Here is a 26,620-nt window from a genome sequence, read left to right as displayed (position 1 = left end):
ATTCTTTGTTTGAACTAAAATGTATTAAGTTATCTTTATCATATCTGTAGAGTATAATATACTATTAACATTTATTATAATTTTCTCTATGTAGATATTATAATTGTTTTTTAAAAAATGGAGAAAAAAATTAATATTTTAAAATACGAGTGTAAAAATTTGAATAATAATATGTTAGTTAAAAAATAGCAACATAATAGAAAGCTTTTTTGTATCGATATCTAAGAAAGTTATTTAGTAATATTCCATCCAGATCAAAAAGAGATCGTTAGTTTTTATTTTCTTTTTTTCATTGATCTACACACAAAGAATAACAAATAATTTAACAAGAGAATATGACACTATTACATGTTTATTTAACAAATTAAGTTATTTTGATTTCATTATAATTAATGATAAAATCTTGTATTGTATGAATATTACCATAAAAACAGATTTTACTCTGTATAATATGTTTAAAAAATTATACGATTTTTCTAAAGCAGTCCATAGACTATACGATATGTTGTACTGCAAGTCGCATAATGATTTCATAGTGATACTATTTTATAACGTAAATAACGATAATTTAAAATAAGTTGTGGAAAATTCAGAAGTATATTTCGGACAATCTGTATAATGAGTAATTAGTAATTAGTCTCTCCAATAGGAATTTTGTTTTGTTGGCTATTAATAAATGGCATTTCGATTTTCTATTAATATATAATTTAAATATCAAGGAACACAGACAGACTAACTAAAGATACTTAAGATGTAAACAATGACAAATAACTTTTGTTTGTGTTAGATATTTTATGGCACTATGGTTCAGTGTACCCTGTACATTATAGATATACAAGGCGTCAAAGAACTCTATTCCTTACTATGCTGATATTTTTATGGGATTTCTCCTATATATCAGTCAATATTAAATATTGACATAAAAATTGTCAAAAATTAATATTTAAAAATGACGGAAAGAAAGTTTTAAGACTTTCAACCACTGAAATCGTTTTTTTTGTATATTTTTTACTTTTTTTCTAATTAAACATGATTTTATGGTAAATTTTTGTTAGTTTTTAAGAAACTAGATACAGATTGTCAATTCCAAGACCACTGTGACGCTATTTTTTTCGTTCAAACGGTACAAGGTAGATTTTGGGAATTTTTAAACAAAAAAAACTTTCATATCTCTAACGTTTTTTGTTTAATTTTGAAAAATTACATTGACTGACAAAAGTAATGTGAATTTGATACAAAGAATAACTGGGACACCTTGTATAAATGAATTCTAATAAAATTTAAGAGAGTTATTCCTTGAAATGTAATCAATGTAAGTGTTTTTTGTTTACAAAATGTACTTATAAAAAGAAAAAATGCATTTTTATATTATATAGTTGCAAAATTTAGTATTTGCATCTAAATATACAGGGTGGTTATTTTTTTTCAGCCAGGTATAATAGTAGATAGAAAAATATCTCTATAATGCTAAGAAAAAATTCCTGGTCTTTTAAAAAAAGATATTTTTTTTCATATAAAATTTCCAAAATTATTTTGTTATATAGGGTGAACTAAAGTCACAATACTACGACTTTTTTTTTTAAATAAGGTTTATGCTAAAAATTGGAATTTTGGTTTGTATATAGTTGTATGGTATATACAGGGTGTCAAAAAAGTAGTGTATCGGTGGTTGATTCGACAGATAAAAAAAAACAAAAAGTTCACATGAACATATGCGCTAAAACATATATTAAATAAATATATAAAAACAATATATTTAATCTCGTGATTTCGCTAATACTACACTATTTTTTGTCACCTTGTATAGCATGTTCAAACTACTAAATACAATCACCCTTACCCAAGAAATCTGCAAGTTTGTTATATTCATTGTATTTGGGAGTTCAAAAGCTTTTTTAAAAAATTATAAAAAAAATCCAAGTCCATATTAAAATAAAAAATTTGATGATGGTATCTTCAGAACGAAACGTCAGATTTAAAAACTAATAACATCAACTTATAGAGCAGGAAAAATAACAATAAGAATGTGACATATGTATTGTCATATCTTTTAAAATACAGCCAGAAAAATTTTCTGTTTTTCCCCAAAAATATCTTAGATTTACGACATCCCTGTAGTGTGCATCCTTATCTACAACACTCTATATATTAACGATAACAAAACTAAAAACTTGTTTTTTTATGGTCTGTAAAATTTAGTTTGTATATTTATGATAAAAACTAAAATATCTTGAGTAGATAATGATGTTCTAGTGGTGTATAACTCGTATAAAACTAATCAATGTAATTAATTTAATTTAATTAAAATGTTTGTTTAGTGTTATTAATTTAGATTTATAGATAATAATATATAGTTTGTAAGATAGAGAAGATAGATTTCTTAGTAACTCCTGCGGGCTGATATCGAAAGTCCACCAAGCTCGAGTCTGTTTTATTTGTTGGCCTGCCGCTATTGTACTAGCTATCGCGTCAGGTGGATCAGCGTGGTTCGCCAATAGGTTTTTCTCCCATCATCAGTCAACAACCAGCGGCTGTGACCGACTACCCGTGTTCTTCGGACCACCACAGTGCCGCAGAAGATGCTTCAGTGCCATAATGTCCTAGTACTACCATTCTTAGTCGTCTTCAGCATTTTTTCATGTAAGTCTTTTATAATTTCCTTTTATTTAAACCAATTTTCTTTGATTAAAAAAAAGTTGTCTTAGTTTTATACAATTTTTTTCAAACTTAACTTAAATGTTTTTTTTGTTTTGGATACTACCATTCTTAGTCGTCTTCAGCATTTTTTCATTTAAGTTTTTTAGTATTTTCTTTATTTCAAACCACTTTTCTTTGATTAATAAAAAGTTGTCTTAGTTTTATACAATTTTTTTCAAACTTAACTTAAATGTTTTTTTGTTTTGGTTACTACCATTCTTAGTCGTCTTCAGCATTTTTTCATTTAAGTTTTTTAGTATTTTCTTTATTTCAAACCACTTTTCTTTGATTAAAAAAAAGTTGTCTTAGTTTTATACAATTTTTTTCAAACTTAATTTAAATGTTTTTTTGTTTTGGTTACTACCATTCTTAGTCGTCTTCAGCATTTTTTCATTTAAGTTTTTTAGTATTTTCTTTATTTCAAACCACTTTTCTTTGATTAAAAAAAAGTTGTCTTAGTTTTATACAATTTTTTTCAAATTTAAGTTAAAGGTTTTTTTGTTTTTATAAAAAATAATATACAGGGTGTTTAAGAAAAGATGTGCCATCTCTCGTGGGGGAAATTATTTTTCATATTAACATAGGTTCTATTATGCTTTGTTTTGTAGCTACAGGATGTTAAAGTTTTTATTCTTTTTCAATTTATTATAATTTTGGGGGTAAAAGTTGCTGTAAGTGCTACATATTTTAATGCTACAAAAGAGTCGACAAATTTACCAGGGACGTGCATATGGGTTATCGTAGGAATATTTGTCTAGAAAAAACCTGTGCTTCACTGGCTTTTTTTTGTCTTGTTAGCGAAATTGTGTTTTTTTTTATCTCCATAATGAGATAAATGCAGTTTTATTAATCACAATTAATGAAATTAAAATAAAAATTAATTTCATTTTTATCATTTTTCATCAACTATTTATTTAACCTGTTTTATTACTATTATTTTTTAAATTTATAACACTGATGTTCACTGTTACCTATAACAAACTCAAGAAAAAAATAACGGTAGTTTAAGATAATTACAAAAAAAAACATTATATAAATATTTATATGATAAAATAAAAAAAATAATTAAAATTAATTATTTTTTTTTAATTATATTTTGTATTTTTTTATTATTATTTTTTTTTATATATTATTATTATTGATATAATGTCATTTTAACAGAACGTCAACGGTTTCTTGTAGACGTATCTGTTTTAAAAAAGTAAACTGTTCTCGAATAGTTGAATTTAAATATTTTAAATAGTTTTTTCTTTATTCTTTGTATTTTTTTTCGCTTCCGAAGAAACGTTAAGCATTTTTTTCTTTGTTAGGCAAATTTATATTACTGTAAACATAAATTCTGACAAGCAGCGTCCGTTTAGGTTTAACGCAGAAGTGTTAAATAAAACTATTTTATTTTGTAAATTTTCTTGCAGTGCAGTGGCGAAATACCCATAAAAGGATTTTTTGGAGAAAAAAAAATATTTTTTAAAAGTTTTACTATCCTGTAATTTTAAAACTATCCATGTTTATAGGAACTTTTTTTCATATTTTTTGATAAGAAATCAATGAGCAGTTATTTAACACTTTAACCAGTTAATGATATTAAATTTTTTAAAGGTTGGTATTTTGTCTTGGATTAAAGCAAATTAATAAAATTGCGTTTATCTCATCAAGGAGACTGAAATCGACAAAATATCAAGGAACTACTTTAATTCAGCATTAAATGGCCTACACAACTGTACTAATAAAAGAAAAAAGTCAGTGGCGCACACGTCTTCTTTTAGAAAAATATTTGAGTGATAACCCATATTCACGTCCCTGTTGAATCTGTCCAAAGTTTATTTTTACGTCATGAATCTCCCCACGAGAGATGGCAAAGGTTTTCTGAAACACCCTGTATTTTATACCACTTTTTTTGATGAAAAGTTGTTTTATATTATACACCGTTCTTTATGCAATTTTTTTGAAATACTTGAATTAAAAGTTTTCTTAATCTTAATACTTGTATACGAATTAATGTATACAGGGTGTTACTGAATAAGTGTCCGATAGTTTACAGTGTTGTTTTTAACTATTTTTAACCCTTATTTAAGTATACGCGTGGCGCCTAACGGGCACCAAGTAAATTTTAAACTTAAATATATTTTATTGTTTTATACATACTCCGATGGGCCTTTGTGTATTCCTGGAGGCATTATTTAAAAATATACAGTGTGAGTCTTGAATAAGTGCAAATATTTTCAGGGCTGGTAGATCTCGATAAAAGAAACATATATTTTCTTTTTACCGTTTTTCAAATGAAAGTCCAAAATAACCGAGTTATTCAGTATGAAAATTAAAAAAAAATGATTTATTTTTAAACAAAATTGAGACCCACCGGATTTTTTTCTGTGTTTGCATCCCTTTTAGTGCCTAGGTAATATCAAGAGATTAAGAAATTTTACCGTGGGAAAATATGCGGTAAACAGGCAGTTCTAAAAAGTTTTCTAAAATATACAGGAATTTTTAAAAGAAAATGCACCATTTTTTGCGAGAAAAATCTCCTAGAGGTGTTCCTGGGGTCGAAATATACCTCCAAAAATATTTGCACTTATTTAAGACTTACCCTGTATAAATAATGCATCCTCTGGCACCTTTACGGCTTGAGGCATGTAACTAACTGTATACAGGGTGTCAAAATAATAGTGTATCTAACTTCGGTGGGTTATTCTACAGATAAAAATATAACTTAAAGTTCCTATGAACATATGCCCTAAAATGCTTCCCGAAAAGAAGTTACAGCCCTCGAAAGGTTAGAATTTAGAAGAATAAGTGGGAGGGGGGTTAATGTCTGCGACCTTAGAGATCTATTGTGTCCCCCTTTCTTGAGTTATAACTCATCATACAGTCCCAGGACTTCCTACGGAGACCCGTGTCCTTCACAGTCGAGGAGCTACGACCCAGGCCGGGTAGACGAAACGGTAGCTTGTATCGCCTGTTGGGTTTAGAAGTAGGAGGTAGGCTCCCGACCCTTGGAGGAGGTGGTAGCTTGTATGCCACTTGCGGAGGATGGTCTCACGCAAGTGTCAGCCACCTCTCCTGTAGTTCTCTTTGGGTTTGGCCCCTTGGAACTTTCATTGTTACTGTTCCCAGTGTCGCTAGGGGGTTTCCCCACAGCTTCACCGGTGATGTTTTTATTACTATTATTACCAGATCTCATAGTGTTCCCATGAGTCGCTAGGGACAGTCGGTCCACTTCTACAGAGCCCCGCATGTAGAAGTAAGGGGTAAAATACAATGGGGTGCCCCCCGATGCCCCAAGGTTGAGGCTGTCCGTAGCCCCGCCCGGTATCGTTATATGTCTTGGTGCAATTCCCTGGCCACGACACTACAGTCAGGGACAAGACGATGAGTGACATGCTTCTTAGACCAAGCTAAGTGCTAGGAGGGATTCCCCTTAGCACCTGACCAGGAGCTTCTCCACCAACGACAAGGTCTTGCATCTCCTAGGGGAAGCTCGAAAGGTTAAAAAAATAGTTATTTTTTATACAAGACGATAAAATGGTATTTTATATATCGACCGAAAAGATTTCGGGAGACGATAAATGCAATTTTATCGTCGTGTATAAAACAATATTTTTTTTCCATGGCGAGTTACGTTTTAAAAAATATTCAGAAATTATTATTTCAAGGAATTTATTACGAGTAGAAAAAATATTGTGCTGGGTTGGCGTTGGTTTCTATATAATTTGACAAATAGATAAAGCTGTCTCTTTAGTTGTCAGTTTTGAGTCAATATTTTTTAATTCTCTTTCGTGTCGATTGCTGATTGAATTGGAGCCTGAAATGGCTCAAAACGAATAAAGTAAATTACCAACAGATATTCAGGCTGAGGCGACAAACGCCATATCCAAACTACTTCCATTTAAATCCCGAATAACTTATAAAAAGGAATAGAAAAAGTTTCAAAAATGGAAGCAGTTAAAAAACGTGCCAGAAAAAATAAAGTTTTTAACCTATCCTCGCTGTTAAAATATCATTTAATTTACCCTTGCGGTTAAAGTACTATTTTATCTACTATTTTTGATAGATATAACAGAATTTTGATAGAATTAATAGTTGCTATGGAAAAAATATAATTTTATCTTTTCAATCATTATTACCAAATCTCGTTTTTTTAACTGGTGAAATAAAAAAGTTATAGGGGTGAGCCAAAATTGAAAACCACGCGGTATATTATTTTATTTTTGAATTCAACGACATGAAATTATAAACACATTACGTTACAACGTCACATACCTACTAAGTTTAGCGGTTTTTGAAATAATTCCAAAATGTATGACAAAAATAACATTGCAAAGTGACAGCTACTTAATTTAATTTTTTTTAGCACCCGTTTGTTTTTTTTTCAAAATTTTAAGTTGCTCGACTTTTCGAAAATGTTTTTCTCCACTTAATATTCTTTACGACAATTTATCAAATATTGTACAGGGTCCTCGTAAAAATGTAACATATATTTCGCTGACAAATCTATAAAATGTAGATTTACTTTTTTTAGTTTGTCGCCAAAAAATCGCCATTGGGTATATTCGTATAATACTGTAATATACAATTTGTCTACAGAATTTAATTGAATTTTAATAAAATCTTTCAAAAAATTCCAAATTCTCAAAAAAAAATTCGCGAAAAAAACCTCATGGTTGAAACCTCATTATTTAAGATTCTCTCTGTACATTTTGTATTCTAATAACGATTTTTCTAATATTTTCAAGTAATTTGAATATATTTAAATAGATATTTTGTCTTATCAGGGTTTTTAAAACACTGCTATAATTTTTTTACCGTTTCTGTGTCATTGTTCATATTTATATTATTTAATTTAAATATATGTAATAATTAAAATATTGCATCTATTTTATTTATGAATTCCTTCTTAATAAAAAAAAAATTCTATTTTTAAAGAATCATTTTTCAACAGGGGGTTCAACACCCTGTATAGTATGAAATTGCTTTTGTTATTAAAAGGAAGTTTTAATTTCTTTTTTCATATTTTTATTTTTGATTTTTTTTTGATTAAATAAAATTATGATATTTTAAAGGTTATTATTAGTTAGAAAAATAAATATTTATAAATTTATTTAATTTGAATTTACATAAAATATTATATAACTCAAACTGTTACTAAATTTCATTTGTTTTAAATAATTAAAAAATAAAAATAATTTATTACCTTAAAAATGAATATTTATTTAATTATATATAATTTAAACCTGAATAATGAGAATATTGTATTATAGTATTGTCATTGGTTTATCCGTTTCTGTTTTCAACTATTATACGATACATTGTTAATTGTTTTTAATAAATAAAATATTTTACAAACAATAATAGAAAAATAGTAAAATTAATTATCATTTTCCGTAGCTAACAATAACAATCATGAGATTCAGTGTGTCAATCTTTTTTTTTGTTTTATTTGAAACATTTTATCTTATATTTATGAGTTTACGTTCATTCACTACTATGTCTAAGAAAATACAATTAAAATTAATAGAATGTCCTAGCAACAGCTTGCGGTAGTCAGTTGTGTCCATAGAGAAAGCCTAAAAAATAATAAACTTTTCATTTTTAACCACAAATGTCTCTTTCTTGACGGATGATAATCAAAGGCCAAAATTACGTTATCTGCAAATTTTGAAGCACAATTAGTGGAAAAATATGGTCGCTAAATCGACCACTTTAATTTAACCAACTGATCTATACGCGCTTTGGCCATTTAATCAACCATATCAATACGTTGGTCGAATTGGCGCGAAAAGTAAGTGGTCGAATATTCGACCAGTGAGCATTGGTGACACTGAGTTCCCTGTGTATCATATAGGTAATAATAATTGTCGTCTAAGCATTTTCTATGCAAATTTCGTGCGATAGAAATTTAAACATATAGAATCAAATAGATCTGTGACGTTTATTTTCTTTTTATTTAGTGCACAAAATTTACGGCTCGGATGATATTTTCTAAAATCGTTAACATATCCTGTATATTTTCGATCATTTCTCATATAGGATGCGAGTTTCTCGAAAAACAAAATTTGATGTACTTGATATGGACATATTTTTGATTAGAGATAATCAAAATCAACTTACTCTGTTTTAGTCCGTCCGTCTGTTACAAAGGTCTATCTTACGAACCGTTATAGCTAGACAGTTGAAATTTTTACAGATAATGTATCTATGTTGCCGCTATAAGAACAAATACTAAAAACAGAATTAAATAAATAATGTTTATAAATAAAAAAATGCTTTCATTAAACATTATCTTTTAAGATAATGTAAGAATTTTACATAGAATCTTTCAAGTCCTCGTAGGTTCGAATCCTAGTCAAGGCGACTTTTTTTTAATCGTTTTTTTTTAAATTTTTACATATTTTTACATATTTATTTTTACTTTTTACATATTTATTATTGATTAATACAATTTTTCGTAATGTGTTTCTTCATTTTTTTTTAAATTACTTATACGCGCATTCAAAATTTCAGCTAAATCGGAAAAAAGTTTATAATAATACAGGGTGTCCCAGAAATAAGTGCAAGTATTTTAAGGGTAGATCTCGATAAAAGAAACATATTTTCTCTTTTTTCTTTTTCAAATAAGTCCAAAATAACGGAGTTAATTTACTTTGAAAATTTTCAAAAAAAAAATTATTTTTTGCTAACATTTTGAGAACCACTGGGTCTTTTCTGGATTTTCTTTCTTGTAAATTTAATCTAATATCTATGTTGTATTATGTATCTAATATCTATGTTGCTATATTGTTATGTAAATACTATTATATTGAATACATACATTGAAATTAGAGGAACTTCTACACTAATTAAAACCACTAATTTCGGGTCCTCAATGAAGCTTATTCAATAATTTTCCACTTTGTTGTGATAAAATATTATTTAACAACATCGGTCAGCAAAGAAATTTATGCCTATCTCTTTATTTGTATTTTTGGTTCGCGATTTATCAAAACCTTTTTAACAATTTTTCCATACTTATGTAAGTCATTTGTCAAGAAGTTCTCATTTTGAATATCAAATAAATTATTCTTGGAACTCTAGCCAATCCAATAACATAATATTGTCACATTTATTCGTTTTATTATAGCCCAGAAGTGTCGCTAAATTATTTTTATATAGTTTCGGATAGATTTATTTTTTCCTGGCTACTTAGACAGATAAAATATTAGTTTCGGAGAATATTTTCACAATTATTTAATAAAATTTATTAACTTGAGATGTGTATGTATTATTTTACTCCTTGCAATTTTATACTGATGCTTGTAAAAATGAACGCGTATCAAATAACAGGAATTTGAGTTTATTTTATGCAACACTGGGTAACAAGTATTAAGTTTGCACTTTTTATATTGATAAAAATGTTACGAATATTTTGTTTGGTAATTTTTCTTCTTTTTTAAGAATATCTTAGGCAATCGTTTGGTGGAATTTGTCTTTAAGTTTTTTTTATTTATACAGGGTGTCATACATACAAAAAATACTGTATAGATGTAATTTAAAACAAAAAGTTTCTATGTTCATAGGAATTTTTTGTGTAGCTACGAAACAAAGCAGAATTGGACCTATGTTGATATGAAAAATAAATTTTGTTTTTACGTGAGGAATCTCCCCACGAGCGATGACACATGTTTTTTGAAACACCCTGTATAATCGTAAATAAGTACTGTGTTCAGAGAAAAAAGTAGACCTAGAGCAGTACAAATTTATTTATTGATTTTGATATACAACCTCAATTTTAGACAAAAATTCTGTTAATAATACTGTATGATTGGAAAAAAGGGCGTCCAGTTGGCTTGGAAATGAACATCGATGACATTTCCTATATAATTTTAAATACAGAATGACAGCGATTTTTATTTTATATCCATCGCAGACGCCGTTTTTTTTTTTCGATCGTATTGTATAATCGTAGTATTGCAAGTCTCAGTTTAATAATATCTTCAGTTTGCCAAGGTATTTTTATTTTATTTTTTTTTTAAGCAAATATATTTCTTACGATTTTTTTTTAAAGTTTTGTTAAGTTCTTTTCAGTTAATTGATCGATAAAAACAAGAAAATGTTGTATAATATGTAAATTAAGTGGAAAATCTAATTTAACATACCTACATGCTATAGGTAATCGTTTTTTTTACACATTTTCCTTTAAATTTCACTTAAGTTTCACTTAAAGCAAGTTGCAAATATCTACAAAACAATGCTATTTATATTTTAGTACCTCTATATTTTCTTAATTCTCTGATATCACAGAGTACTATTAAAGAACAAATTAATCAAGTTGAAAAAAATGATATTTCTCTAATAACCCTTATCGAACAAAATATAAAATTGATTTTTTTTGAATCACCGGAAATTCAAAAATTATTACTCACTAGGTAATTCTTACAATTGTATATTTATATTGATAAGGATTTTTAAGAACTGAATGAAGCAAAAGTTGGGTGAATGTACTTGAGTAAATATCCTGATTTGTTAATATACCGGGTGTCTCAATATTCCGTGTAGATAGTAAGACGAAATAAGCTACTTAAACACAATTTAACACTGTACTAAAGTTCTTAGTTTGTCTGCTAGATTGCAGCGATAGAAAATAAACTGTAATTTTAAATAATTTAAAATTTATGAACCTCTATTGCCGCCTACTAGATTTTATGGCTAGATATGATTAAAAATATTTTTTTGTAGGTCAACCCCTGAAATAGATTTTTTTGAAAACTATAATTTATAATTTTATGTTCCTGATCGTAAATATATAAATAGATACTTATTTTTCTGAATATTGGTCAATAAATAAAAGATTTTTTTATAACGCCTGTTTTTCAAAAGTGGTAAAACCCCTTTTATACTTTTTCCCCAGAGCCACTGTTAAAATTACCTTATATCTATCAAAAATAGTAGATAAAATAGTACTTTAACCGCAAGGGTAGATTAAATGATACTTTAACAGCGAGGATAGGTTAAAAACTTTATTTCTTCTCGCACGTTCTTTAATTGCTTCCATTTTTGAAAATTTCTGTATTCCTTTTCATAAGTTTTTCGGGATTTAAATGGAAGTAGTTTGGATATGGCGTTTGTCGCCTCAGCCTGAATATCTGTTGGTAATTTACTTATTTCGTTTCAAAGGTTTCGAGCCATTTCTGGCTCCAATTCAGTCAGCAATCGACACGAAAGAGAATTAAAAAATATTGACCAAGACATCCCCCTTTAGAACTTTGTCTGTCATGTTAAGAAATAAAAGTAAATAATAAAGCGCCTCTCGTGTTTGTTCGCACTCAAAAAATTTCAATTAATGCCTGTATATATTTTTTAAATTTACATTTTTTTAATTGTAAAGTAATATATTATATTTAAATGGAATGTTACATAACAATTATGTCAATTACAGGATTACAAGCTTGTTTTCCAACATTTTTTAAATAAAACGAATTATAAAATTTCAATATATGTACATATATTTGTCGTTGGTATGAAAAAAGTAAAATATAAAATGGACAAACGCTTACTTACATTGCAATAAAACTTCTATTAAAAAAAAATATTTCTATTTCACAAATAAAAATAATCGACAACACTAAAATCACTGAAACTTCCGCGGCTGACAACGAGAACTGAAAAATATAACGGCACTTTTTGTTTTGGACCTGCATATCAACATTACGCTGTACTATTATGTGTTTGTTGTTGAAATAATATATAAAATATCTAATTATAACTTGTAAATTTTAATATTTTAACATGATTTTAACTACTTTTCACAATAACTAACTCTTCATTATTAAGATGACATTTTAGACGGCAACTGACATATATGTCATAATATTTGAATTTTGAATATGTATGTAATATAATTTAAATTACTATAATGCAACTTTATACTAAGAAAACATTTATACATTCACAAAATACAACAAAGTCTAATAATATAGTTTGAAAACAATGAATATTGAATTAAAATTGAAAAAGTTAAGCGCGACCCCTTGTGTCAAAATTAGATGATTAAATTTTCGCAATTTTTACACCATTTGATGACCGGTGGCGCCTCTAGTGTTTGTTCGGGCGGTTGGGCTTTTACTCCCACTTATGGCCATTAAAGAAAAAGTTCTAAAGGGGGATGTTTTGTGATATTGACTCAAAACGTGACAACTGACAACTAAAGAGACAGCTTTATCTATTTGTCAAATTACATAGAAACCAACGCCAACCCAGTACAATATTTTTTCTACTCGTAATAAATTCCTTGCAATAATAATTTCTGAATATTTTTTTAAAAAGTAAATCGCTATGGAAAAAATATTGTTTTATACATGACGATAAAATTGCATTATCGTCTCTCGAAATTAATTCATAAAATATCATTTTATCGTCTTGTATAAAAATAACTATAAAATGAAACATTTTCTCCATTTTCTATGCTCTTTCATTAGAAATAATTTTCTACATGATCGCATGTCAGCAATTTAATAAAATATTAAATGAAAATTGTCGAAAACAAACAAGTTTAAATTTTAAATTACCCTCGGGCAATTTAAAGTGATTTTGACATTATATATCATTCTCTCTGTAGAGTTTAAATAATTAATTTTTTTATTGAAGAAAATTTGCTTGTGTCCGTATACGAAAATGATCCATCATTTTACATATACCAATGGCGTCTTATTGATTTCGAACCTAGTATAGGCAGTTATTAAAATATTTAACTTAATTTATTTGATCATTGTCATTGACCATATACTATACGAACGAAAAAAAAACGGTTTCATAGTTTTTTATAAGTTCCCAGAATTTTTTTTAAATTTATTAGAGCGATGAGCAAGACAACCAAGACTTTCTTGGTCTTGGTTTTGCAGGGTCCAGTCTTGTTCTTGGTCTGGCTGCGAGACTCTTGCAAGTCTTGCATTTTTTAAATTATTTTTACTAGAGATATTTTCTACATAGAAAAAAAATATTTTTCAATATATTATATCGAATCATCCCCCACAGCTTTTTTGACTCGCACTCAGCGGATCGATTTGGTGTGGAATCAAAATAATTCACCTAAATTTTTAGCTCTTTAACTCAAACGGTTTTCGAGATTTTCAAAAAAACCTGTTTTTTCAATTTTATTTTTATAGTAAAATTCAAAATTAATTATTAATGATGATTTTTTTCGAATTCTTAGAAGTCTAAGACATGAAAAAATAATACGATCATGATTCTTAAACGAAAAGCCGATTTTTAGCGGTGGAAAGAAAATTAAAATCTTCATTTTTTTAACCTTCATGAAATATGTCATTCACTAAAAATCGTCAGAAAATGTCTTTTATACTCCTTTACACTCAGGAATTATTTAGAATTTTTTGAAGTGGTGGAACAATATGAAAAAAATTAAAAACTCATTTTTTTTTAAATCTTCTGTTTTAACTAACTTATAATAATAAATATTTTTGTTTAGTTCAAAAAAGTGAGAAGAAAATATTTTTTCATTAAAAATACATCCTTACCAGAAATAAACATAAAGATTATTATAAAAAAAATCAGTCGAGAAGATTTTAGAAAAAAAAATGAGTTTAATTTTTTTTCATATTTTTTCACCACTTAAAAAAAATTCTTAAAAATTCCTGAATGTAAAAGACATTTTCTGACGATTTTTAATGAGTGACATACTTCACGAAGGGTAAAAAAATGAAAAATCATTAATTATTTTTGAATTTTATTATAAAAATAAAAATAAAATTGAAAAAACAGTTTTTTTTTGAAAAGCTCGCAAATCGATGCAAGACTTCCGCAAGTCTTGGTCTTGACATATTGCATTATGTCGGCCTTACAGAAATTTTCATTGAGTGTCGTTTCTAAGCCTGCTGTGACATCTTATTTTTTCCAACATACCGTATTACTAGAATTTTTTTCATTTTTTTTTTCATTCTTTTTTCATTTTTTTTTTTCAATCATATCTGTGCCACTTAAAAACGACTAGAAATATATGATCAAAAAGTATCTAAGGGAGTAGGCTTAAAATTTGCAAAAAAAATCTCTATCTATCTCTTTTTATTCGAACATAATTTCGATGCCTTAATTGACTTCTGAGAAAAATTCTATTTTACCATGAACTTCACTGTGGGTTATGTAACAGAATGAACGCTCTAATAAGTCAAAATAACTCTTAATTAATTCATTTAATGGCTAGGCGGCATGTTAACTGTTGATTTATGGCGTTAATTGGATCAATTTTGAATATACAGGGCGTTAAAAAACATATTTATCGAAAAAAACTTGTATAGTAACTAATTTTTAATTTTTTAATCCAATCTTGATTTTGGTTTCTTGAAAATTAACCCGGTTAAAAAAACCTTATTCGTTTTTATTATCTGCAAATATTTGGTTTGCTGCTGATTTTCTAAAACCAGTGATTTTTTTCGATGATAAAAATATGAACTAGGGCATCATGTTTCGACATATTATTCTCAGAAAGAAATGAATTATTTAGGACACATCTTATCAGAAAAAATATATAGATAATTAGTGGAAAAAAGATACACGCAATTATTCCGTATGGTCGAAAAAAAAACGGTGTCGAGTTACCTTAGACATAGGGAAAAATCTCGTAATTTCACAGGTAACTTGACGCCGTTTTTTTATTTATGCAGTTTATTACATTTTTAAGTACAGACGTTAAATATTTTAATTACTATCCTGCAATAATCTTATGATTTTACAGAATAATTGCATATATACCTTACAGAAAATTGTCTATTTCCTATTTTTATAAAAATCTGAATTGAACAATTTAAATAAAAAGGCCTTCATTGGTTAAATAGATACATAAAAGCTATTAGTTATGTTATAAGGTATATTAAACTTTTGTCGAGGTTTGTAGTAATTGTATAGTATGCTTTTTAAAGCCTTTGTGTATCGTATTAAACAATTTAAACTTTAAATCAAGTATGATACAGAGTGTCCCATTTTCGTGTGTTTTATAGGGTTTCTTGTTTATGAGTAGAGATACCTATGCTACTTTTTTGTGAAACTATAGATGCTACCTCTAAAACCATTAAATCAAATGATATCGCGCACACTAACGTCCTGGTCGTCCGTTGGTCGTTGCGACCAGTAGACTGCACTAAAATATTATTATTTTCTGCCGCTTGTTGCCGGTTTTCTTCCAAATTAATAATTTTTCAGATGAAATCCCTCAAATTGAACGCACAATATTTTATTTTCTATAAGATATAGTGTTTTAGTGTAGTTTTTGCACACGTGCAGAAAATCCAAGAAATAGTATACAGACTGGATCAAATGGAAACTTAAATCTAGTCCCTTTTTTATCAAGGGTCGATTCTATTAAAAATTCAAAACATTTTTATATGACATACTCTATTTATGGTTGATATGATACCTGTTATTATACCTTCGAGTTTCGATGTTAAAAAATAAAAAAATCATCTTTAAAGTTTTTCTACAACCACTTGTTTTTTTTTATTAAATTAGTTTTTTTAGTTATATTGTAGTCATGTACAAGGAGGACAACTGTATTTTAAATATTATATTTAATTTAACGTTTATCAAACAGGGTCCATCATCATCATCATCATGTAGCCATCGTTGTCCACTGCTGAACGTAGGCCTCCTCCATATTTCTCCATGTCTCTCGATTTTGGGCCGTCATCATCCAATTTCCAGCAATCCTCTTTACATCATCGGTTCAGCGTGTCGGTGGTCTGCCTCTGCTACGTTTATCTGCTCGAGGTCGCCATTCTAACAATCTTCTAGTCCACCTGTCTTTAGATGTTCTCGCCACATGACCTGCCCATCTCCATTTCATTCGAGTTACGTGTTCCACTATGTCTTTAATTTTGTTTTTTGTCTGATAGTGTTATTAGGAATTTTGTCTCTTTTAGTTATTCCAAGCATGACTCTCTCCATGGCTCTCTGGGCTACTCTTAAATTTTCTGCTGACTTTTTCGTTAATGTTAGAGTTTCCGCTCCATATGTAATTACCGGCAAGACGCATTGTTCATAAACTTTCCTCTTCAAGCAATGGGTATATCACTTTTAAAGGTCTCCCGCAGTTTGCCAAAAGCAGCCCAACCCAAACCTATTCTGCGCTGTATCTCGTGTGTTTGGTTGTTTTTTCCGATTTGTATTTCGTGCCCGAGATATTTGTATATATGTGTTTCTTTTATGTCTGCGTCACCTATTCTGATGTTCTGTGTGAGCACTAAGTTTGTCATTATTTGCGTTTTACTCGTATTTATCCGGAGACCGACTTTTAATAAGGCCTGCACTAATTCTTCGAGCATCTGCTTTGAATCTCCGATGTTATGTGAGACAAGGACGATGTTATCTGCGAATAGATGTGTCAACCTTTCACCATCGATATTTATGCCCCTATTCTCCCAAGAGAGTGATTTCATTGCGTATTCAAGGACAGCTGTAAAAATTTAGGCGAAATAGTATCCCCTTGTCGAACTCCTCTGCCTACCTCAATTTTATCTGTTGTTTCGTGAAGTTTTACAGTTTTGGTGGCATTACTATATATGTATTCTATAAGTCTTGTATACCTATAATCTACTCTTCCCTGCTCCAATGCTGCTATTATTGATGTTAATTCTACTGTGTCAAATGCTTTCTGGAAATCAGCGAACACCAATGCTAGGGGCCTGTTGTATTCCACAGATTTTTCTATCAGGACTTTAATTACTTGAAGATGATCGTTTGTTCCATAACCTTTCCTAAAGCCTGCCTGTTCTCTTGGTTGATAGAAATCTAGTTTACGTTCGAGACGTTTGGCAATGATTTTGGTAAACAGCTTATACAAGTGACAAAGAAGGCAAACAGGGTCCATTAGACTATATTTCTACTAGATACATTATTTTTAAAAAAAATTAAGAGTAAAAGTAACTTAAATATTCATAAAAATAGAAGTATTTACTGTTGTAGAATCTTAATAACAATAAAAAAAGAGGAATTTATATTGTAAACATTGAAATAACTGGAAGCTAAACTTTCTACCTGCTTATATTTAGAGCCAGTGTCTAACGACCTTTTTTACGATGGCCTAGGTTTACTTCTAAAGTCGATAAGAGCCATCAGTAGAAGTCCATATCAGTAGAAAAAAGAAACAGAATATCTCCCTTTTCGTTCGGCCTATTTGTTCTGCTTGTGCGTGCGCGCTCGGTTCGTTCAGGCTAAAATGCTCAAGCCTGGACGCACCTTTAGGAACAGTACTGTTTTTGTCCTTTATCGATATAATGCTGAAAATCTCACGAGTTACATGTCTCACTCTACATATATTAAATTACATAGACGTAGCATGTAGAATATTCTGTTATGAAACGACTTATGGAATAGCAGGCATCGCGGATTTGAAAAACATGGAAATAACGACGTTATCGTATAGTCGGGGTTGGAGATTTTACTTACCCTATACCACACCAGTTCAGTATTTATTAACGAAAAATCCAAGAATATTTTAAATGCATTATTTAATATTAGAACATTTAATAAGGTCATAAATAGCAACTTCGCTTTTTAGTTAACTCGGATATTTTAACATTTCTGAAACAATATTTTCTAATTGGTAAAATGTAAAAAATCGTTAGATCTGACAACTCTGTTGAAACTGGTCGTTCATCTGGCCGCAGCTATAAACGCAATGCGTCTAGCCAGCCGACGGCCAGGTCGTTGCGACCTGGTCGTCAGTGAGTTCCTAAAATACAGGGCGAATTTTAAAATGTTTTTATTTTTTTACCCCCATTGTATATTGAATATCTTATAACTAATAATAACTAACTTATAAACATAAAACTAAGCATAAAACACACGAAAAATGGGACACCCTGTACAGTGAACGGTAAAAAAGAACTTTTTATATATTTTTATTCAACACTAGAAAGCTTCTTTGATTCTTTGTAGGCCACGCAGTTTATCCAAACACCCAATTAGACTTTTTTGTTTGTTATTAATTATTTTTTTCTTTTTCTTTTCAGGTAACGGTCAAGATTTCGGCTACGATGGTTCGGAAGGTGAGTTTTTACTTGGTATTCCGGTAAATAACCAGTTTTTTACGTAAATAACATAATAAATTACATATTTTTTGCTGTTTTTGGTTCTCAAAGACCTTAAACTAATTTTATTCCGCTTGACCTATGCAAAAGAAGATGACAAAAGGAAGGTCTACGAACCTGGATTTATGTGTTTTTTTTTATTATTCAAAAGCGTTGTAGTAGGGGAGCTGAAATTAAAATTGCAATTTTATGCAGAATATTATTTGGAACTACTCGAAAGTCATATTTTACCTGCTTTACATGATACCGCTAGGGAAAATCAGGAAGTTTGGTACCAAATGGATGGCTGCCCGGCACATAGTACCCTGGCTGTTTGGGAATATTTAGACAATAGTTTTAACGGAAATGTTATTGGCCTAAATCATACAGTAAATTGGCCAGCAAGGTCTCCTGATATTTCGCCAAATGATTTCTTTCTCTGGGGCCATTTAAAAAACAGGATAAATAAGGATAAAAAATGTCCAAATCTAGACGAGTTAAAAAAATGCTATTTCTGCCGAATGCAATATAATTTCAGTTTACCAACTAGCGAATGTAAGAAGAGAATTTTATGATTTCGTGGGTTATTGTATAGCAGTCGATGGAGGCATATTTGAACGTCTTCTTAAATCCTAAAATTCTAACAATTTAATAATACCTAAATTAATAACTTATTGAATATTGTAATAATACTATAATTAACGTTGTAATTGATTACTTTATTTTACTTTAATTCATATTAATTTGTATTTATAAATACAACTATAAGATTTCCGATGTAGGAATGAGTTTTCAATAATAATAAAGCACTAAATAGGTAAATTTCTGAAATGACAACTTCATTTGACAATTATCTTTTACCTTGACTGGTGCTCATAAGTAAATACAGGGCCATAAGAACAGAGAAATATTTAAAAAGAAATCGGCGATAACGAGCTAATCAAAAATATCTAAAGTTATTCTTTTGAATGTGGGTTTTAGTGCTCTTCAATAAACCTAAATAGAATTATTCTCTAAAATAATTAGTGAAGCCAAAAATTGACCCCATTAAAATTTACATGGGATTTCCTATGTCCCGTCCGACGATGCAACACCCGGTATGTAAGATAACACACTAGTAACATAAATAACTGTTATCTACATTCAAAACAGTTCATATTTATTATATTGATGTTATTTAATTGTACTACTTAATGTCTGTACCTATATTGTCCATAACGATAATTAATTTTCAAATGGCTGTGTGCTGTGTGTAAATGACACTTTTTTGTGTTCCAAGTTTTTGCAAGTCTAACGCTCTTCCCAGGAATTGCGGACTCTATCAATTTTCGGTAGCGTTAGCGCCGTTATAGTTGCTCGAAAAAAATTACAACAATTAAAATTAGGACCACAGATTTTATAAGAACGACAGTGAATGGGTGAACATACAAAAAAAAAATATTTGTAATGTCGATTTTTGCCAAGCTAAACATAATAGCATTTTGCCTTGTGTGCGGCTCTGGAGAAATTCCCCCTGTCGCATCTTTGACCCCCCTACTATTGTGGTCACTGGTCAGTGAATTAATAAATCAGAATGATTGTATTTATTAAGGATATCTAGTAATTATGTAATAAACTACGTAGATGAGGTAAATAATACGTATTATTTATGAGTTGTATAGGAGAAAAAAAAAAGGAATTATAATAGTTGTTAATAATTATTATAATAATTTTCCATGAGATACATTGGGATTATTTTATTGTAAATGTGTAGTTAAACAGAAAGTTATATAATATTACTTTTTTTGTGACATTATTTGAAAGTATCGTAGTTTTTTTTAATATATTAATATTTCTTTTTATTGAAACAATAATACTTAATAATAATAAAATTATTAGAAAGTTGTTATAGTAGGGGAGCTATTATATATTATATATATATATATATATATATATATATATATATATATATATATATATATATATATAATAGGTTATATGATGTATGCTCTTTTACTGGTGAGGAGAGCAGTGTACAGATTTTGAAAAATGTAAAAAATCTCACAAAGAAATGATGTTAATAGTGTATGCACTCGAGTAAATACAGAAAACCCCTTTATTAAGTTATATCCTTATTAGGGTCTCCTCTAATATTAGTTATATCCTTAGGGGACCCCTCTATTATTAATTATATCCTTGTTTTTTGGTTGAAAATATTTTTTTTCCAGTGGCGTTCAATTTTTTTTTTGATATGCGTTAAAATAAAATTAAGAACTCAATATAATTTGCTGATTCTGATTTATGTTCAGTAGATAAATATTAATAGTTATTAAAATTCTTAAAACAATATTATTTGTAATAAAAAAAAACGGCGTCGAAGACGACTGGGAAATGTCAATCGATGATAATTTTGACGAGGTCAATCTCTACACGTCCTTTGACTAAAAATTGACTAAAAATATAGATAGAACGTTTCCAGATACATTTTTTTTTCGAATTTTGAACTACACTATTTAAAAATAACAACCTTCTTAAAGCAGTAAGCGCCATTAAAAAATCAAGAAGAGTACTAGCTAAGTACCTAAATGACGTCTAGGGCTTGACCTCGCCAAAATTATCATCGATTGTCGATCCCCAGCCTTCCATGACGCCGTTTTTTTTTCGATCGTATGGTAGATAAGTTAACATAATTATTTAGTAATAGAATACTGATATGCTACTAAAACAACTATGTAAATGTTATGAAATTGACGTACTTATCCTAGTTATTTTTGACAAGTAGTAAATTAATACGAAAATTTAGGAACAAAAAACTAATTAGTTTATTATAAATGGACTTCATAATTGATTGGTTTACTACTATACTGATCATACATATATTTATAATTACTTACTAGTAAAAAATTGTGCCATTATTTTTCACTTTTTTTGTCAGTGAACCATTATTTTAAGCAATTATTTTTAAGGCTTTTTCTAATATTTACGATAATCTCAGTGTAACTCAATTCCTGACACAATGTTTTTCCACATTTATGCCCAGTAGATTAAAGCTAAGATCTTTGGAATGATTTAACTTTAATGAAGCAAACTTTGGTATCTAATCTCTAATGCATTGAATCTAAAAACAGTTTTAAAAACCTCGCTTAGCCTTTGTATTCAGTGTCCAAAATATAAGAAATATAATTTGTTTCCATTTTTTCTAGGACCTATCCATTGGGGTGAAAAGTATCAGCAATGCGTCGGCAAACACCAAAGTCCTATAGACATAGAATCACAGAACGTCATAGAAAAATCGTTTCCTCCAATAGTTTACGATGGATTCGACCAAAACCTCGAGCAGGTGAATGTCACAAATAATGGCCATACAGGTAATTTTTTATGTATTTATAACCGCATACAGGGTTGGGTAGTGTTGTAAATGGAAATATTGGAAATTTCCAAACGTGTCTCAGAAGCAATATTGGAAATATTGGGAATATTGGAAATATTTTAAAAATTACTTAAATCTTGTCATTAACGATTCAAACCCGATGTTTATTAATATATCTTTCATATTTTGTAACCCTATAAACATTAAACTTACTATAGAACAGTTTTACAAACATATAATATGGTGAATAATCGAGTTTGAGGATTCACCTATTTATTTGCAACCTCGCATTTCTAGTCGTAGTCCCGAGCTCGTAGGTCGTAGCGTAGGGGAATCCCTGATCGACATTCATTTTGCTGTAAAAGCATTTTGTGATATTAGAAGGGTAATTCAGAATAATCTTGCATTGTCCTCACTTGACGACAAAGAAAAATCCGAATTGTTGGAGTTTGTTGATAAAAGAGAAAAATTTGCTATTAAACCCATCCATTATGCTACAGACTTACTAAATCCAAAATCACAAGGTTCTGAACTTGATGAAACCCAAATTCTTTCTGCCATAGAATGCATATATACTTAATATATCAAAAAATAAACTCAATATAAAGGAGCAAGAAATAATAGATGAAATAGCAGATTACCATTGTAGAAGTGGCATGTTGTTGGGAAATAACTTCATATGGAAAAGTAGTTTTGATAACCCAGTCTGCTGGTGGAAGGGACTGTGTTCTTCATCTTCATTATCACAAGTAGCTTCACGAATTTTGATGATGCCAGCCTCTTCGGCTGCTACGGAACGCAGTTTTAGCGTTTATAGGCATATTCATTCAAAAAAGAGAAACAGGCTTACTAATGATAGAGCCGCTAAGTTACTCTATGTACCCCAAAATGAAAACTTGAAGCTGAAGGAAATAGGAAACGGCAATAGATCAATTTTTATTTCCGATACTATTGAAGATTTTGAGGAAGTAGACTGGCAAGAAGATGTTATTGAGTGTGATGCTGATGACAGCGATAAAGATATGCCTGATGCTTTTTTTGACATACTCTATACTATCCATTTGTTAAATAATAAATAAACATTAGCGATATCGTTATATATTATTATATTTCTTGTACTATTCGTTATGATTCAAGTATTTGATGTAAATATAAACTCAAAAACGGCTTACAATATACAAAACTAATTTTCTACGTCTGGACATGTAAAAAAAGTAGAAAATTAATTTTCTACCTACCCAACCCTGACCACATAATATGTAATGTCGTCATTACTGATTTTTAAACTGTTATTTTTATAATAATATAACTAGAGTTTGCGCATCTAGGGGCGGGACCAATATAATCGTGTTCTTGGTGACGCTGATGATGTCTTCTTTCGATGCGGCTACTCTATATATTTTTTTTTAATTTCTAGTGATGCTGTCGATCACAAAAGGCGAACCCCCAACGGTTAGCGGGGGGCCTTTATCAGGAACATACGCCTTCACGCAGTTACATTTTCATTGGGGCCAAAACGACTCCTTGGGATCTGAGAATCAGATCAATCATCAAAGGTTGGTTTATCTAATTATCAAAATAGTTTTATTTTTATGAATAAGGAAATTAATTTTTGTTACAGCTTTCCATTGGAGCTTCATGTTGTCCTGTACAATATACAGTATGAAACATTTAAAAACGCTTTAGATTACGAAGACGGACTGGTTGTTCTGTCATTTTTGTACTCGGTAAGTAGACACAGAATAATATTGTATCGTTTTTTGCTTCACTTTTAAATCTTTAGGAATATCAGTACTTCAGAATGAAAATATCTATTCTGGTGTTCTTTTTTTTTAATTACATGAATAGTATATTGTTTTATTAGGAGTAAAAAGCACACTTTTTGTGGCGAAAAAAAAATTTTTTTTTCAAACGCCACAAATAAGTTTTTAAACAATTTCAAACGTTCCAAATAATATAAAAAAGCACTCTTGCGCACAAAGCCACTTGTGTCTGTGGCTTTTCGTAAACACAATATTATTATCTTAGATTTGTTTTCTTTAATTCTAGGTGTCACACACAAGCAACTCCAAGTACAACCAGTTCGAGGAGGCTCTGGATGCCGTCCGGGACATTCTTGCCAGCAAGGAAATCGACAATTTCGTGTCACTGGACGATTTCGTGGGCATTGACAGGGGAGCCTACTTCACCTATGCAGGATCTTTGACAACTCCGCCATGTTCTGAAGTTGTCACGTGGATAGAGTATCAGAATACTATTCCGGTGTCTAGAGAACAGGTATCTACTAACATCTTTTTATTTTTTTGAATATTTAGTATCGACAAAAATAGGAGTTTCTCTCTACACTGTCCTCTCTTAGATTATCCACATATAAAGTCTCTCCAGCGAAACGATACATGACAGTGACAGTTGTGTCTGTCATTTTAATACACGGGCAAATTGTATCTTCTGTCCCTTTTTTGGTATTCTGTGTCTAAATCTTCTCTAGGGCTCGTTGGACTGACTACGCAATATACCGGGTGTTTTTAGGTGCCAAAAACTATTTTTTACATGTAAAAGAATATTTTGTACGTGTAAATAACTATTTGTTACGCGTAGAAAACTATTTGTGCACGTAAAAACTATTTTTTACGTGTGCAAAACTATTTTTTACTTGCAAATTCTATTTTTTACTTGCAAATTCTATTTTTTACTTGTAAAAAACAATTTTTCATGTGTAAAAATCTATTTTTACGTGTAGAAAGTACGTTTTCTATTTGTACATGTAAAAAACTATTTTTGCGCGTAAAAACTATTTGTCGCACGTAAAAACTATTTTTTACTTGAAAAAATCTATTTTTTACGTGAAAAAAAAACTATTTTTTGGCGTAAAAATCTATTTTTTAAATGTAAAAAGCTATTTTTTACGTGTAAAAAACTATTTATTACGTGTGAGAAATTATTTGTTACGCGTAGAAACCTATTTGTACACGTAAAAAACTATTTTTACGCGTCAAAGTCTATTCGTTACACGTTAAAAACATTCACACTTTTTTGACGTAAAAATCTATTTGTCACACGTAAAGAACTGTTTTTTACTTGCAAAAAACTAATTTTTACCTGAAAAAAAAATATATTTATTACGTGTAAAAATCTATTTTTTACATGTAAAAATATTTTACGTGGTAAAAACTATTTATTACGCGTGGGAAACTATTTGTTACGCGTAGAAACCTATTTATACACGTAAAAACTATTTTTACGCGTAAAAATCTATTTGTTACACGTAAAAAACTATTCGTTACACGTTAAAAAAAATTCCAAGTAAAAAATTATTTTTTACGTTTAAAAAACTATTTCTTACACGTAAAAATCTATTTGTTACACGAAAAAAAAATTTTTTTAAGCATGAAAACTATTTGTTACACGTAAAAAACTAGTCGTTACACGTAAAATCGAAAAAAACGGCGACTAGTTGGATTGGAAACGAGGATCGATGACATTTCCCATATAATTTTACATGTAAAATGACAGCGACCTTCATTTCCAAGCCATCTGTGATTCCTTTTTTTCGATCGTATCGTACATTTCTTCAGCACGTGTGCTACATTACAAGTACATTTTTATTTTTTTTTATTACAGATACACAACTTCCGGTTGCTGTACAGCCACGAAGGACACCTCACGCACAACTTCAGGCCTGTACAGGAGCTACACGACAGATCAATCTACTTCAACAGAAGCGACAGCGTCTACAGCCAGAATCTCAACACAGTATGGGCATTAGTTATTGTGTTTCTATGTGATAAAATATTTAATATAATTTAAGACTAATAATACGTGTAATATATTGTTGAGTGTAAATAAAGAACTATTTATTTTCAACACTGTATATAATTTATTTTCCCTGCAAATGAATTCACCCCAAATAGTTTAATTAAACTAACTAATAATAACTCACAATACACTTTTGAAAACTTTTGACTAAATGGTGGATGTAACTGCCTGCTCCTGGTAGCGAAAAATACCTCCTAGCTTTTATGTGCTCCTGGTACAAATTTAAAAAATCTATTCTATATCTGACATTATTTAAATATCTTGACTAAATGGCGAATGCGCCGCTTACTCCTGGTACCGAAAAATACCTCCTCGCACTCATATGTTCCTGATACAAATTCAATTTTTCTCCGCTTTTGACAAAACCGATCAAAAATAATTTCGACCTGGCAAAATTTGGAGTACCCGACCAACGAGCTCGAACGAGTTAGATTTTTTCGAAAAACGGCCATAACTTCTAAACTATAAGGGCTAGAGAGGAACGGAGGGCGGCATTCGATTCGCCTTTCAACCCTCTATAAGGGTGCATAATTAGGGCGCGATCGGAGACAAAAAAAATCTTTGGGCAAAAATGAAGGAAGGTTAACCCCTTACCTCATTTTTCGCCAAAAATTTTTTTTGTTTCCGATCGCGCCCTCGTCTTGCGCCCTTATAGAGGGTTGAATTGCCTATCGAAAGCCGCCCTCCGTTCCTCTCTAGCCCTTATAGT

At 29.7% G+C, this 26,620-nt stretch overlaps 1 protein-coding gene across 1 annotated transcript; it reads left to right on the top strand.

Annotated features, from left to right (window-relative positions):
- The first annotated feature begins 2,278 nt into the window (after positions 1-2,278).
- LOC115891758 (carbonic anhydrase 1-like) lies at positions 2,279-25,959 on the top strand. Its single transcript, XM_030912320.1, has 7 exons — positions 2,279-2,640; positions 18,690-18,725; positions 21,929-22,093; positions 23,513-23,651; positions 23,717-23,822; positions 24,145-24,372; positions 25,717-25,959. The coding sequence occupies exons 1-7, from the start codon at positions 2,580-2,582 to the stop codon at positions 25,900-25,902; spliced, it is 921 nt and encodes a 306-aa protein (XP_030768180.1). The 5' UTR covers positions 2,279-2,579; the 3' UTR covers positions 25,903-25,959.
- Positions 25,960-26,620: the final 661 nt, after the last annotated feature.

The sequence above is a fragment of the Sitophilus oryzae genome, unplaced genomic scaffold, assembly GCF_002938485.1.
Source record: "Sitophilus oryzae breed Bouriz unplaced genomic scaffold, Soryzae_2.0 scaffold_1007_pilon_pilon, whole genome shotgun sequence".
Lineage (NCBI taxonomy): Eukaryota > Metazoa > Arthropoda > Insecta > Coleoptera > Curculionidae > Sitophilus > Sitophilus oryzae.
This window is presented reverse-complemented; position numbering and strand designations above follow the sequence as displayed.